The sequence below is a fragment of the Hippoglossus stenolepis genome, chromosome 18, assembly GCF_022539355.2.
Source record: "Hippoglossus stenolepis isolate QCI-W04-F060 chromosome 18, HSTE1.2, whole genome shotgun sequence".
Taxonomy (NCBI): Eukaryota; Metazoa; Chordata; class Actinopteri; order Pleuronectiformes; family Pleuronectidae; genus Hippoglossus; species Hippoglossus stenolepis.
In genome coordinates this window covers 20,992,800-21,007,818 of record NC_061500.1, presented here as the reverse complement: position 1 = coordinate 21,007,818, position 15,019 = coordinate 20,992,800, and the positions used below count along the sequence as shown (strand labels likewise).

At 40.7% G+C, this 15,019-nt stretch overlaps 1 protein-coding gene across 3 annotated transcripts in view; it reads right to left on the bottom strand.

Annotated features, from left to right (window-relative positions):
* The window catches only part of ncapd3 (non-SMC condensin II complex, subunit D3), a 60,777-nt gene extending 59,858 nt beyond the window's left edge, over positions 1 to 919 (bottom strand). For all 3 annotated transcript variants that reach the window (XR_004698867.2, XM_035184350.2, XM_035184351.2), the window contains exon 1: positions 787 to 919. Coding sequence is in view for 2 of the 3 variants with exons in the window: in XM_035184350.2 (XP_035040241.1) it covers positions 787 to 838 (52 nt within the window). In the remaining variant the exon portion in view is untranslated. The remainder of the gene's footprint in view (positions 1 to 786) is intronic.
* Between the last annotated feature and the right edge of the window lie 14,100 nt (positions 920 to 15,019).

Below are 15,019 nucleotides of genomic sequence, written 5' to 3'. Positions count from 1 at the left end.
ACACACACACACACACACACACACACACACACACACACACACACACACACACACACACACACACACGAGAATAAAACAACCAAAATGCTCATCAAGAAACAGTTTGGATTTGGCAAACAGCGGTGGCAGGGGTTTTGATTTAGCTCGACTCAATGACAACTTTAGTGTGTCCCCCTCCACGGTGCGTATGCTTATCGATGCTGAATGTAAAGCGGGTTACTACCCTAACAGGTACAACAAGAAACTTCGTATGATAATAATATTTTGTTCAGTATGGAAGATGTAATGCTTCCACACTTAAATGTCTTTGCTGAATCCCTTGTGGATATCTCATGTGTGTTATGTTCCGTCACAATAGCATAAATAATATTTAAGATCGACCTTCACTAGGTGTACATGTCTCACCTTTAGCAGCATCGGGTTTTTGAATATTCTTTGTTACGAGGGCTTCAAATCCCATATCAAAACTTATTACATTTTTAACGCGAGTTTTGACGAACGCAATTTTTAACTGATACGACGAATCTGCGAACATTTTGAATTTGTCCCGATATGCCGAAATGCTAACAAATTTCACCAGTTAACGTTTATCACCAATTTATCAGGATCACCGGGCGTAATAGCTTCCAAAGCAAACGGTATCGACTAACTTGATATGCGGATGCAATTCTTCCTATACACCAGGACCATGGAAACGGCGACGTTAGCACCCAAAGCGAAAAAGAACGTACCGCCATTGAATAAAAAGAAAAGGGTGCGTACAAGAAAGATAAAGTTTAGACTTACCTTCTGGTACTTGATGTAGTTTAAGAAACTTCAGCGCAGAGATTAACTCCATTTTGCTTATACTTTGAATCAGTCCGCCACAAATGGACTTCCTCTATTTCCTTTGGCTTTTATTAGCGGTTGGCAAACCATTTGGTGCATTACCGCCACCAGCTGGTATGGAGTGTTGATCAGAAGAAATAGATTTTCACACATGCGCAGTGAAATAGTGAGGGGTGCGATCAAATAGGCAATTTCTCCAAACCCAACACGATCCGCTTAGAACTCGCCCTTGTTCTGAATTAAACAGAGACAAGAGAGAATTGTAAATAAGCGGACCAGAAACCGGAAGACACTCAACACAAGCATAGAAACTCTACCGCAAATTGTGTTTCGGCAGTGTAATTGCAGCGCGACTCATACACACCTAGAGAAACATCCTATATATATATATATATATATATATATATATATATATATATATTGTTTTTGGTTTTTTCTTGTTTTCTGTAAAAAGTTTTTTTACTTTATACTGATTTTGTGTGCTTTTTAAAGGAAAAATAAACTTGAAGAGCTTTTGTTTGACCTTCATTTGGGCACACAGCCATGGAAATCTGAGTAGAGATACAGAGTGCTGCTTAAAGCTGTTCAATGTTATGCCACCAGTGTATTTATTGGTCTATCATAGAGTACTGAAATAGATTTTCAGCCTAGATGATGTTAATATGAATACTAGATGTTCAGTTTCCTTCTCTTAGTGGCAGGGCGTTGCACGACACATGAACTTCATAAGCTTGTATTAATGCAGTTTAATGTAGTTTATTGGTTTGAGTGTAGATTAGGAAATGCTAACATATTTTTTTATTCAATGGTTGTTTATGTGTATGTTAATTGGTGGATTTACAAATGACATAAACCAATATTACATGAAAGGGCACTTTATTATTATACTTGTAGAATTGTAAACCTCCCGCATACATGCACCGAGACATATATGCTGCCTCAGCTCCATCCTCGGGTGCTCCCGCAACGGCCGGTACCCTTCTTGTTTTAATACTTTTTCCACCCTGTTGCAAAGTGTTCTGTTTCACTAATAAAAACAATGACTAGGATAATACACACAATTTCAACCTTAACCCCTACATTGAGGATAAAACAAACAGTATGTTAGAGAAAATTACAATGTTATACAAAAGTTTGGGAGCCCGTGATCAAAATGTTGTTACTGTGAATAGTAACTTGAGTGGGATATAACTGATCTCCAAAAAGCATAAGCATATAATTGAAAACGCTTTTCATCATCATCATTCATCAGTTGCAGCCCACCATGACTGAGAGGGCCCAACCATTGCTGCTTGCAGCTTTAATAATAACAATACTAATACTTCGAATAATACTACTAATAATTATTATTATTATTTTGAATAAGGGCAAATAGGAGCAGATATTTCCTGACTCGCACCGTGTCCGTCCACCAAATTGTTTTTTTTGTAATCCTGTTAACAGACAGACATAAAAAAAGAAAACATAACCTCCTTGGTGGAGGTATTAATAATCAACATTGATATTCAGGGAAGACAATTAGCCTTGATTTTATTTAATGTGAGCGGAAAGGGACTGGTTGGACTAAATAGGTTAGAACCATTGCTCTAAATGTTGATGAAAAGTTGATGATCATTCTAAATATCATGCTAGAATGGCTGTTACTTTTATTTGTCACTCATCTGTATATCCTGCTACTGTATTCTTGAACACAAATGCTTCACCACATCGCTCACTTAGCCCTTAAGGAAATAAATGGATACAGTTATCTTCAGAAGTTAGTGAAAAGGAAAACATCAAACTAGCTGGCCTATAATTTTTAACATTTATTTGTCAAGACTCTGGACTCATTACATGGACTTTGCTTCTTTTACTGAGAGTATTTTGGATTTGTTGTTTTGGTTTGATTATCGACTCTTTGTTTGTTTTTGCCTGTACCTTTGTTTTCATGTGTTTGGATTTGTTTTCTCCCTGAGTTTTCAGTTTTCCTGTTTTATTTTGTACTTTTTGCTCCCCTTGTGTTTTCTACTTAACATCCTGTCTTTGTCCTGTTGCGCTCTTGTCATTGTCTGCACCTGTTCCTCATCTGTTTAACCTGTATCCAATTACCCTTGCCTCCCCTGTGTATATAAGTCTCTTTGCTTTCCCTTCCCTCACTTGTGCGTTCTTTGTGTTTTCCTAGTGTTTCCATGTTTTTTCAGTTTAGCCTTTTTGAGTCCTTGTAGGAGCCATTTAGCATGTTTATTCTATATTCTAAATGGCTCCTACACACCGGCCCCACAATTGTGTGGGTGTGCACCTCAATTACCCTTTTAAGACAATCAAAAAGGAGCCAAAAGGTGTATGTGCATGTGTGAATCTTCAATCTTCTTTTGATTAGAGGTTACTAGCACAAAGTCAAGTTGGAATCTGGTCTTTACCACCAGGACGTATGCCTCCAATAGCATTCAGAGTTTAGTGACAGGCCTGTCCAGGTAGCCTGTCTTGGTTCTCAATTGCACAGAGAGGACCAGACCGCTCTTTTCAGGATAGGTCTTGGTTACTTTTCCCATAAGCCAGGAACCACTTGGAGCACTAGGATCCAGGATGACTACTATGTCACCTACATACATTGTCCTAATAGGGTAATTGAGGTGCACACCCACACAATTATGGGGCCGGTGTGTAGGAGCCATTTAGCATGTTTATTCTATATTCTAAATGTATGTAAATAGTTGTGTGTGTATATGTTTGTAGTCTAACATTTTTACCACTAGATGGTAGTATGCACTTGATTATGAGGTAACACTGGTCAGGTGATGTTGGTCAGGTGTTTAAAGGTCATAGTTGAACAGGAAGAAATCAGAGCATAGGTGGCAGGGAACATACGGTTCTTACCGTAAACGTAAATGTAAACGTAAGCGTAATCGTAACCAGCAAATACAATGGAACATAAATCTAGTAACTCTGTTAAAACAACAAATCATCATTTCACGTTCATTTCATCACGGTAATTCATTTTTGTCTGTAACCTTCAGTCTGCAATAAATGGGAACTTCACCCAAAGTTATGGAATTGTTTGGACATTCACTCAATGTATACGCGTCAAGAACATTCTTTTTCACCTATGCAAGCGACTATGTTGGAACATTTGAATTGAATCGATAGTCACTACAGTCCTTTTTTTTCTAGTTTTGCAGTGCTTTTTCTGTTTTGTGCATTTTTTGTCAACCTAGTCTTGATTAAAGGGCACTTTTTGTTACACTTTTCTTGTTCAGCATTTTTTGGGTCCACCTGCTTCAACAAAACCCGACATTACTAACCATACTAGCTTACAAAAAAGATTTGGCTGTGGCCCCAAAACCCTGGATTTAAGAAAGAATGTGTCCTGTTGCAAATTAATTCAGAAAGGGAAATTGTTGTTTTTTTCTTTCTTTCAGAAATTATATAGTCTCACTATAAACATTTCATCTCACTACTAAAATGACACTCAGGGAGCGCATACCTCAGCCAACAGTCTCATTATAAAACCACATTTAAGTTCAATATAACCAAATTGCACAATCTCATAAATATCAGTCCACTAAACATACCTGTTATAAGTAAGTGTTCACATGTGTCCACAGTTGTTACAGAAGGATTGTGTCAGGCTGTACTGTTCTGTATGTAATTTCACTGGGGGTGCAGTATCACTATTATGCCACTGTGAGGCGCTGAAGTGCTAAGTAGGGACGCAAGCTTGTGTCATCACTGTTAGTGAAGAAGTGTATGTCTACCTGATGTGCAGGTGCTAAGACAATAAACACAGCCACGGGCTAAACAGTTCACCCTCTCCATCAAGTGTTTTCTCGCCGAGTGCAACGCAGAAGAAGCTGCCATCATTAACGCAAAAGGTTATGGGCCCAGGAGTCATTCGGAAGGAACGTTTGATGTTTATCGCCGTCAGAAGGTCGCAATGAACCGCGTGCTGATGGGATAGCAAGACAAGCTAACACCATGGATCATCAAGGAACAAGCAGGTTGCCTCGACTTTTGTTCAACGGAGATGAGACTAAGTATGAACTGTGGGAGACCAAAGTGTTGGGACACCTTCACCTATTAGGGTTAAAGAATCCGATTCTGAAAGAACCAAACAGTGAAGTGAGGTAGCGGCAGACGGCAAGAAAAATGCTGATGCGTATGCTGAGCTAATTCAACTTTTAGACGATAAAAGCCTCTCGCTGATTATGAGGGATGCGCCCGACAATGCAAGAGAAGCCCTGAAGATATTAAGGGGGTATTATTCCGGGAGGGGAAAACCTTGGATAATCAACTTGTACACCATGTTGACATCGCTTCAGAAGACAAGCAGAGAAAGTGTCACGACTATATCATAAGGGCAGAAACCACCATCACAGCGCAGGTGATACGTTAGGCGATGGCCTACTGATAGCTATGGTCTTAAAAGGACTGCCTGAGGAGTTTAGAACATTTGCAATACACGTGGCACATAGTAATGATAACATAACGTTTGCTGAGTTCAAAACAAAACTACGAAGTTTCGAAGACACTGAAAAATTAAGCACGGCAGAGTCGAGTGCTAATGTGATGAAGACTGAAGCTAGACCCGGACGGTGGCCAGCCAAGCAAAGTGCATATGACAGGAACAATGAAGACGCAGATATGGTGTGTTTTAAGTGTGACACCAAAGGCCACAGAGCGAGAGCATGTCGGCAGAAGACATGGTGTAGTCGCTGCAAAAGTGACACACACAAAGACGCCACTTGAAGGCGTAAAGACAGACAGGATGGCGCGAGAAAAGTCTCTGAAGAAAAAGGTGATGTCGTATATTTTAAGCAGCAGTGATGTTGAAGATGATGATGAAGGAATCTCCGCGGACACCGTTCTTGCTTGTATAATAAGGTTTATTACACAGAAGTTACAGGTCAGGACGGGTACCGGCACACCCGGAGACGTTCTCGGCCAATTCAGAAGTCTGAGTCACCGGTGCCGGACAAGCATTCATATAGGGAACTTGTTTACGCCCCAAAACTTGAGATAAAATGACATCATACATAGGGGCATCTAATTCAAAACATGCTTCTTACTTGAAGATGGGAACCTCTCCATCTAACAGGTCAAAGAGCATTCTCGGGAGGAGAGAACTAACAAGTAACATATTGTAATAACACTTAGGGAGTCTGAGAGTCCAGAAATCAGCTGACACCCCCCTTTCGAGTCTTCAGGGCATCTCTAGAATCCTGGTTCCGGGCCTCTGTATGGGTTCACCGGTCCCCTGGGTGGCCCTGATTGGCCCCTGAATCCTCCTCTGAAGTTTCCTCTGGAGTTCCCTCTGAAATTCCCTCCTGACTTGTTGCACTCACGGGCAAAGTGTCCTAATTGTCCACAATTATAACATTCTTCTGAACGCTGTTGAAAATTTGGATTAAACCTTCCTCCTCTTCCTCTTCCGAAATTTCCTTGATCCCTTCCTCTCCAATTCTGCGCTTGACCAAAAGTTGGCTGTGGGTAGGAGACAACTGGAACCACCGATGATGGCTGGAACGATTGGAGCTGAACCTGGTTCGGCTGTAGTTGTGGTAATGGTTGATTTAGTGGAGCCTGATTCTGCATAACCAGAGCCTGCTTCTTCTCCATCTTCTTATTATCCACCAGTTGTATTTGATTGAGTTTTCTGAGGGTCTCTTGGTCCTGTTCTTTCTGGTCATGTTCCTTTTTCCTATACAGCACCACTTGATGGGCTATATGATCCGTATAGACACCCTTTGCCATGCTTCCAAGACCAACCACCTCTGCCAGTTTGCTCCTCACTGATAGGGGCAACCCCTTCTGTATTCTGGCTCGCAAAATTGACTGCTCCATTTGATTCAAATTCGGGTTATTTCCTGTGATATTTCTCCACACTTGATGAGCTCTCGACACATAGGCCCTCGGGTTTTCTTCCTGTCCCAGTGGTTCAATAAAAATGTTGTCAGGATGTACGTTTGTCGGAAATGTATCTTTCAGCGCTCTCCACGCTCGACCTCTATTTGCAGAAAACAGCTCTGAATCATTCACAGCAGTTCCCACATATCGATTAAGTCCAGCTTTCTGTAGAATCTCTCCCATAGCATGAACTCCAAGGAGATTAGCCAAGAGTCTCTTAATATCTCCAATGGCAGGTTGTTCTCCCACCATAATCTCTTCCAACTTCGAAATCCAATAATGTGCTCCATCTTGAAGAGTAGGTAACTTCTCAAGTATGTTTGACATATCTGTACTCTGCCAAGGCTTATACTCCAAACTCTGCCCTCGGATGACCACTGGAAACATCTTCTTGAGTGTCAACTGTTTTCTTGAGCGCAATGCATTTTTCATGCCTTCTTTCTGCAGCTCTTCCTTCCGTATCTGCAACTCCTCTAACTGGTTCACCAGTGTTCTTTGTCTTTCTGGATTACTAGTTTTTCCCAAGTCATAGGAGCATCGGTCCATACTTCTTTCGACCTCTCTTAAAGTCCTCCGTAAGTCCTCTTTTATTTCATTACTGGATGTCGCAGGACAAAACCTTCTTGAAGATGAAGGAGTCCTGGTCTCCAAATCTTCATCGCTGTCTCCATTCTCACTGTCATTAGTGGTATCATCTCCTCTCTTTTCCATCCTTTCCTTCTCCACCTTCTCATTTTCCATCCTTTCCTTGTCTACCTTCTCATTTTCCATCTTTTCCTTGTCCACCTTCTCATTTTCCATCTTTTCCTTGTCCACCTTCTCATTTTCCATCCTTTCCTTGTATGTGGACACAAGTACCTCCATTATTATAATTACATCTGGGTTAAGAGTCCCCTCTACTGGCCATGGTTGGTCAATTTCAGGCCAGAATTTATGCCATTTTTCCGATATTTTTGCAATGTTTGCGATGCCTTTAACTAAAGGATTATTCTTCTGTACTACATCAACAGGAGTAATTACTTTTGGACTTTTAGTGCCCTTTTTCCCCATTGTAACGGCTTCCTTATGTTCCCTTATTGTAAATTAAAAAGTAATTGCTAAGATTAAAACTACTTAAAGCTATTTAGATTACTTATCTCCCCCTCTTCCCCCAATCAACCAACCAATTAACCAATCAATCAATTAAACAATTAACAAATCCGCCAATTAACCAATTAACTAATCAATCAATCAATAAACCAATCAATCAATCAATCAACCAACCAACCAACAAATCAATCAAACAATTAACAAATCGACCAATTAACCAATTAAGCAATCAATCAATCAATCAATCAATCAACAATCATCAGCAATCAATCAACCAACTAACCAATCAAACAATTAACAAATCAATCAATCAATGTATCAAAACCATTAAGACACCACAGCCAATAATAAAAATGAAATTGATTTGCCAACTCCAAAGGAATCAAAAGCTCATTGATGTAATAGCACAACCCAAAGTCCGCTTATAATATTTGACAAAAAGATCACGCACTCCCACATGTGACTGACTGTCACCAAATGTGCTCTTAGTCGCAGCAAGACAATCACCTAATTATCAACCAATATTCACCTCAAATCATCAAACAGTCACAATAGTGAATCTCCAACACAGCACAGATCAGAATAAGCCACGCACAAACAATAAAACTTACATCTGCAACTGACAGCAGAGTTTAGACCAAACAATCATATTACATTAATTAATTAAATGCATTAACTGGTCAGTCCGTTGCCAAGCCTTTTATTTATTTATTTATTTATTTATTTATTTATTTATTTATTTTATTTATTTTTGGATAAACTGTACTGGCCTTGATCAGACTGGAGACAGGAGCTGCACACGCAGACGTCAGCAAGCCTCAATCTGTGTGATGCACCGGCCTCAATTCCCACTCACCGTAAATGGATAAGGGAAAGAAACAGGCAATGATTTAGTATCCTATGAACCCATTAGGTCCTTTGAACAGCATCATAAGCGATTCAGTATGATTTGCACACATTTGCACATGTTATCTGCCAGCATTTAGGTCAATAGATGTTTTTCTTCTTTAAATACCAGTAATAATCCCATACCATGCATCATCAATATATAATTTAGTTTATTTCACTCCAATAATATCTTTAAAGTTCTCAATAGTTTATTTATTCATGGCTGTATTAATAACTCAACAGTCCTTTCATAAACCAATATATATCTGTATGACTCTCTGCCTGCACACAGCACATGTGTCAGTCCCAGTGAGGAAAAACAGATATGTTATTCTTATTTATACCAGCCCGTAGTGTAGATGTTCACACTCTTGATACCAGCATATTTGTATTCTCTAATCAATGCAACCAATTTCCTCTCGTTATCACCTTAAAACCAAATTCTAACTATCTCTCCTTCTATCAAAATTATCATTATCCAGTATTTAAAGTCCAAAATGTCAAATTAAACTCAATTTGTTCCCAAATTAAACCCCTAACTAAGCATTGTAGAATTTAATGAAAACCAAATGAAACAAAAAGTTTTAGCGGTTAAAGAATTTTTAGAACTACAAACATCTCCAATCTAGCTGAATCAAACAAACAATATTATTTCCTAATACTGTCTGCACAATCTCGCTGTCCCACAAACAAACAAACCAGCTGTCTTTTTTAGCTTAAACTAAACCCCATTAAAGAATTGTTTTCTGTTGTTTTTTTTTTTTTAAACTTTGTGACTCTGCCCCTGCGTCTCACAAGAGGGTGTTAATCACAGAGGTGAGAGCATGAAAGTCTCTCCTCATGTCGTTGTACTCATGTTTTAGAAAATTTACAACCCCCCTTTCTCCCCCTCTTTTCTGAATTCTTTCACACAGGCGGTCTCTCTCTCAGGGGAGCCGAGGAGAGATCCGAAGAAAAACATGGGGAAGGTGGGGGCGAGTGGAGGGAGGGAAAGCTAGACCCACATAATTCATTACGTCCTCTGGAAGAGGCTCATTGTTTTATTTAATACAGAAAGCAAAATATCTTTCCTTATAAGTTATCAAATTTCCCGTTATCAACCACAACCTATATATGTTTATTCAATCATAAAATCTTATTTATTAACCTAAACCACATAGACCAACCCCTGCTGCAATTTGTCACACACAGCTGGAACACAGTAGTGACCACGTGTCACACACACACCAGGGTACGGCTGGGAGATGTCTCCCTGTTCATGAACGCACACACATTGCCACACAATGAAAAACACTGCAAATTCAACCCAAAAACACAAACAGCACTCATCTTAAATTCCCAAAAACAACTCATTCATACCATACATTCCTATAGCATGCTTTTTGCCGCGCACTTTTCTCTCTTATTCTTTTAAATTTATGCTACCTATGAGATGTAAATATTCGATGAGAGGCTGCACCAAACACTGTTCGTCAACAAATGTTCAGAGTGAGAACATACAATCGAATTTTTAATTCTACAATCTCCAGTTTATTAAACTGACCTGTGGTGAGGTTTTGCGGCCCATTCTAACAGCTCCTCTTCCTGAGGGCTTCTATATCCAGATTCTGCGGCGTCTTTCCCTGATCATCTCTTTGATCCTATTTCTCTCTCATTACTCTGTCCCTTATCACTGTTTACATTTATTTATTCAAATTTCCTGGATCCAGGATTATCCCAATTTTCTCTTTTTAACTCAATTCCTGACTATGTCAAAGCCAACTGTCACGCAGTGACTAATCTACACATGTCTTACCGTTAAGAAGTTGAGGGCCCAATCTTCATTAATCTCGCACAATGTTATTTAGCTCACCTTATCGTTACAATGAAGCTATTCTACACATACAATACATCTCTTGTATTTATGTTATTTCCTTTCTTCACTTTTTATCTTCTCTTATAATAATCCCCCCTTTATTTGCGTCGTATACGACGCAAATAAAATCAAATTTAGCACGGAGCTTCACTTCAAACATCAACACAACATGACATGTCCATAAAAAAGAAAAGGTTCTTTACGGTGTGACCAGACAGCAGGCACACAACAGCTTCAATGAACGAACCAGCATCCAGTCAAGTGAGAAATGCTCACCGTGTGTGAAGGTCTTGGAGATGCCGCAGGCCACAGCACGTCCAGAGTTCGTGACGCCAAATTTGTCGTATATTTTAAGCAGCAGTGATGTTGAAGATGATGATGAAGGAATCTCCGCGGACACCGTTCTTGCTTGTATAATAAGGTTTATTACACAGAAGTTACAGGTCAGGACGGGTACCGGCACACCCGGAGACGTTCTCGGCCAATTCAGAAGTCTGAGTCACCGGTGCCGGACAAGCATTCATATAGGGAACTTGTTTACGCCCAAAACTTGAGATAAAATGACATCATACATAGGGGCATCTAATTCAAAACATGCTTCTTACTTGAAGATGGGAACCTCTCCATCTAACAGGCCAAAGAGCATTCTCGGGAGGAGAGAACTAACAAGTAACATATTGTAATAACACTTAGGGAGTCTGAGAGTCCAGAAATCAGGCGCCGCTAGCTTTAAACCTGTCATTATGTTTTACACACGTGTCAACATGATCCATGTTAACTAAATACACCACAGTGGCGACGGCGCAGATTACGCGCCGTCGCCAAAGACAAAAATACGGGGATCCAGCGGCAGCCAGCACGCAGCATCCAGGAGAGGGGCCTGATGGTCGACACAGGAGCTAGCTCACACATCATCACGGACATAACCAAGTTCAAAAACTTTGACGACAAGTTCAAGCCAGAGACACACTGTGTAGAGTTGGCAGACGGTACCCTGTGCAACGGCGTCGCACAACGCAAGGGAGATGCAGAAGTTTGCCTGGTTGACAGTAGAGGACGAAGACATACCACAACGCTGAGAAAGGCGTTGTTTATACCGTCCTACCCCCAGGACATCTTCTCAGTGAAGGCAGCGACCACCAGCGGAGCCACGGTCGTCTTCAAACAGGAAAAAGACGTTTTGATACACAAAGACGGTACCATATTCAACATTCATGTGCATAACAGGTTGTATTATTTACACACTGAAGGTGAGAATAGTGACAAGTGCAACGCTTATCACGATATACAGATGTGGCATGAGATATTAGGCCACTGTAACTATGAAGATGTCTTAAAGTTGCAAAATGTGGTTGAAGGTATGCAGATTAAGGGCAAGACAGATAGGCCCGACCAAGAATGTGAGGTATGTATTCAGGGTAAATTTGCCCAAACCAGAAATAGAAACCCTGATAGAAGAGCAAAGGCTCCCTTACAAATGGTACACACGGACCTAGCCAGTCCGGTAACTACAGAATCAATAGAAAGTTATAAATATGTGTAGTCATTCACTGATGACTACTCAAGCGCAGTGTTTGTATATTTTCTAAAAACAAAAAGTGAGACACAGTACAGGCAACGGAAAAATTTCTAGCAGATACAGCCCCATACGGGGAAGTGAAATGTATTAGGTCTGACAACGGCACGGAGTTCACAAGCAGAGATTTCCAAATGCTGTTGAGGAAAAACGGGATTAGACATGAGACATCATCCCCGTATTCACCCCACCAGAACGGTACCGCTGAGAGGGCCTGGCGTACTCTTTTTGAGATGGGTAGGTGTATGCTAGTTGAAAGTCAGCTACCAAAACAGCTATGGAATTACGCAGTCCAAACAGCGGCCATAGTACGTAACAGATGCTTTAATAGACGTACAGGGCAAACCCCTTACCCAATGCTGACTGATAAAAAGCCTAACTTATCTACAATGCAGAAGTTTGGGTCTGTATGTTACACATACAAACAAGACAAGGGAAAAGTGGATTCCAGGTGTTACCAGGGACGTTTTGTGGGTTATGACAAAAACAGCCCCACGTATTTGGTCTATCACCCAGATACTGATAAAGTACAAAAGCACAGGCTAGTTAAGTTTGTGAGCAAGGTAACTGTAGAGAAACAGACACAGACACTTGAGCCAGACCAAAATGATCACTATGACAGTGTGATGCAGCCTAGGGCTAGCAGGATCACACAGGGGGTTAATTAGAGGACAGAGAATGCTCAGGAGCCAAGCATACGAAGTCAAAGTGCACAAAGTGATGGTCCAGTAACTCTGTCTGACGACAGTAACCAAACCCAACCAAGTGTGACAATGGTGAATCTGAGAGGGGGAGGTAACCGACCAGAGACAGGAGGAAACCGAGTCACTTACAGGACTTTGTAACTGATGACAGTGATAGTGATGGGATTCATACTACCATAGACTAATGCTATAGAGCAGTATGTGGCCTCCCACAGACATTTAAGGAGGCTATGACATCAGCTGACATAGATTATGAAATCTACATCGACCAACCAGAGGGTTAGGAAGAAAAAGATGAAGATCTAGTGTGTAAGCTGGAAAAATCCCTTTATGGTCTAAAACAATCTGGCCGAAATTGGAATAGGATTTTGCACGATTGTCTAACTGAAAATAATTTCACACAAAACTCAGCAGACCACTGTGTCTATGCCAAAGAGACAGAAGAAGGGAAGGTGATAATAATTATATGGGTCGATGACCTGATAATTGCAGCTAGCAATGAAAAAATATTGAAGGGAGTGAAAGGGATTCTCTCAGACAAATTTTAAATGAAAGATTTAGGCAGGCTAAAGCACTGTCTGGGTATCGATTTCAATCAGTCTGATGGATGTGTAAAGATGTCACAGGAAAATTATGTTAACAAGATACTGGAGCGGTTTAATATGCAAAACTATAGACCCAGAGAAATGCCCTGTGATCAGAAACTAGACTATACCGACAATGCAGTAAAAATGGATGATGTCAGGATGTACAGAGAGGCGGTAGGCAGCCTTATATACCTGACCACATGTACAAGGCCAGATTTGAGCTTTGTGATAAGTAAACTATCACAGTATTTTGCTGAGCCTACAGAGGAGCAGTGGGTGTACTGTGAAACACATACTAAGGTACCTCAGGGGCACTACAAAAAGAGAGTTGTGTTTCAGAAGAAACAACAGTGAGAAGCTAGGTCTACTAGCCTACAGTGACGCCGACTGGGCAGCAGATACCACTGACAGGCGTAGTACCACAGGATACTGTGTAAGCCTCAGTAAGAACAGCACTTTAGTCTCATGGAAGACTAGGAAACAGCCTACAGTAGCGCTCTCCACTTGTGAGGCGGAATACATGGCTCTGGCCTCAACCATACAAGAGTGTATATATCTAGAGCAGCTACTGGAAGGTATCAATGATTACAAATACACACAAACAATAGTGTATGAGGACAATCAGGGAACAATCGCCCTAGCCAAAAACCCTGTAAGTAGTCAGCGGTGTAAGCACATGGACATAAAGTACCATTTCATAAGATCTACTGTGAATGAGGGGAAAGTAACTCTGGTGTATTGCTCTACTGAAGAGATGGTGGCAGATAATATGACTAAACCTGTAACTAAGTTGAAACTGAAGAAGCTTGCAGGAAACATTTTTGGAGTTTAAAATGTGTGAAGAGGTCCACATTTAATCTTTGAAGTACTGCAACCTGAGTACAAGTGGGGGTGTTAAGAGTAAGTGTTCACATGTGTCCTCAGTTGTTACAGAAGGATTGTGTCAGGCTGTACTGTTCTGTATGTAATTTCACTGGGGGTGCAGTATCATTATTATGCCACTGTGAGGCGCTGAAGCGCTAAGTAGGGACGCAAGCTTGTGTCATCACTGTTAGTGAAGAAGTGTATGTCTATCTGATGTGCAGGTGCTAAGACAATAAACACAGCCACGGGCTAAACAGAAATTTTATGTATATCTAATGATAGTTGTAAAACAAAGCTTACTTCCTGTTGCCAGTAGGTGGCGCCATCACTATTATTACATAAAGACTAATAGATCCGTTCAAGTAGGGGCTCTGATGTAGTGTGAGCAATTTTAAGTCAATTGGACAATGTTACAACAACTTAATTTTCACACTGATCAGTAGGTGGCGCTATGATTCTGCACTAATATTAATATATGGAGCTGTTCAGGTCAGGATTGTGAGCATAGGTCAGAAATTGGGGGCCGGTTGGATAATGCAGAGTGTATTTACAAAGTACTTCCTGTTTCATGGCGAATCAGTAGGTGGCGCTATGATGCTGAGGAAATATTGACACATAGAGCTGTTCAGGCTTGGACTCTGATCATGTGACAGAAGTTTGGTGGTGATAGGACAATGCACAGTGGAGTTATGACAACATCGTCTCCTTTGGCGAAGGATGAATCTTCGCCGCACCACAATGTTTA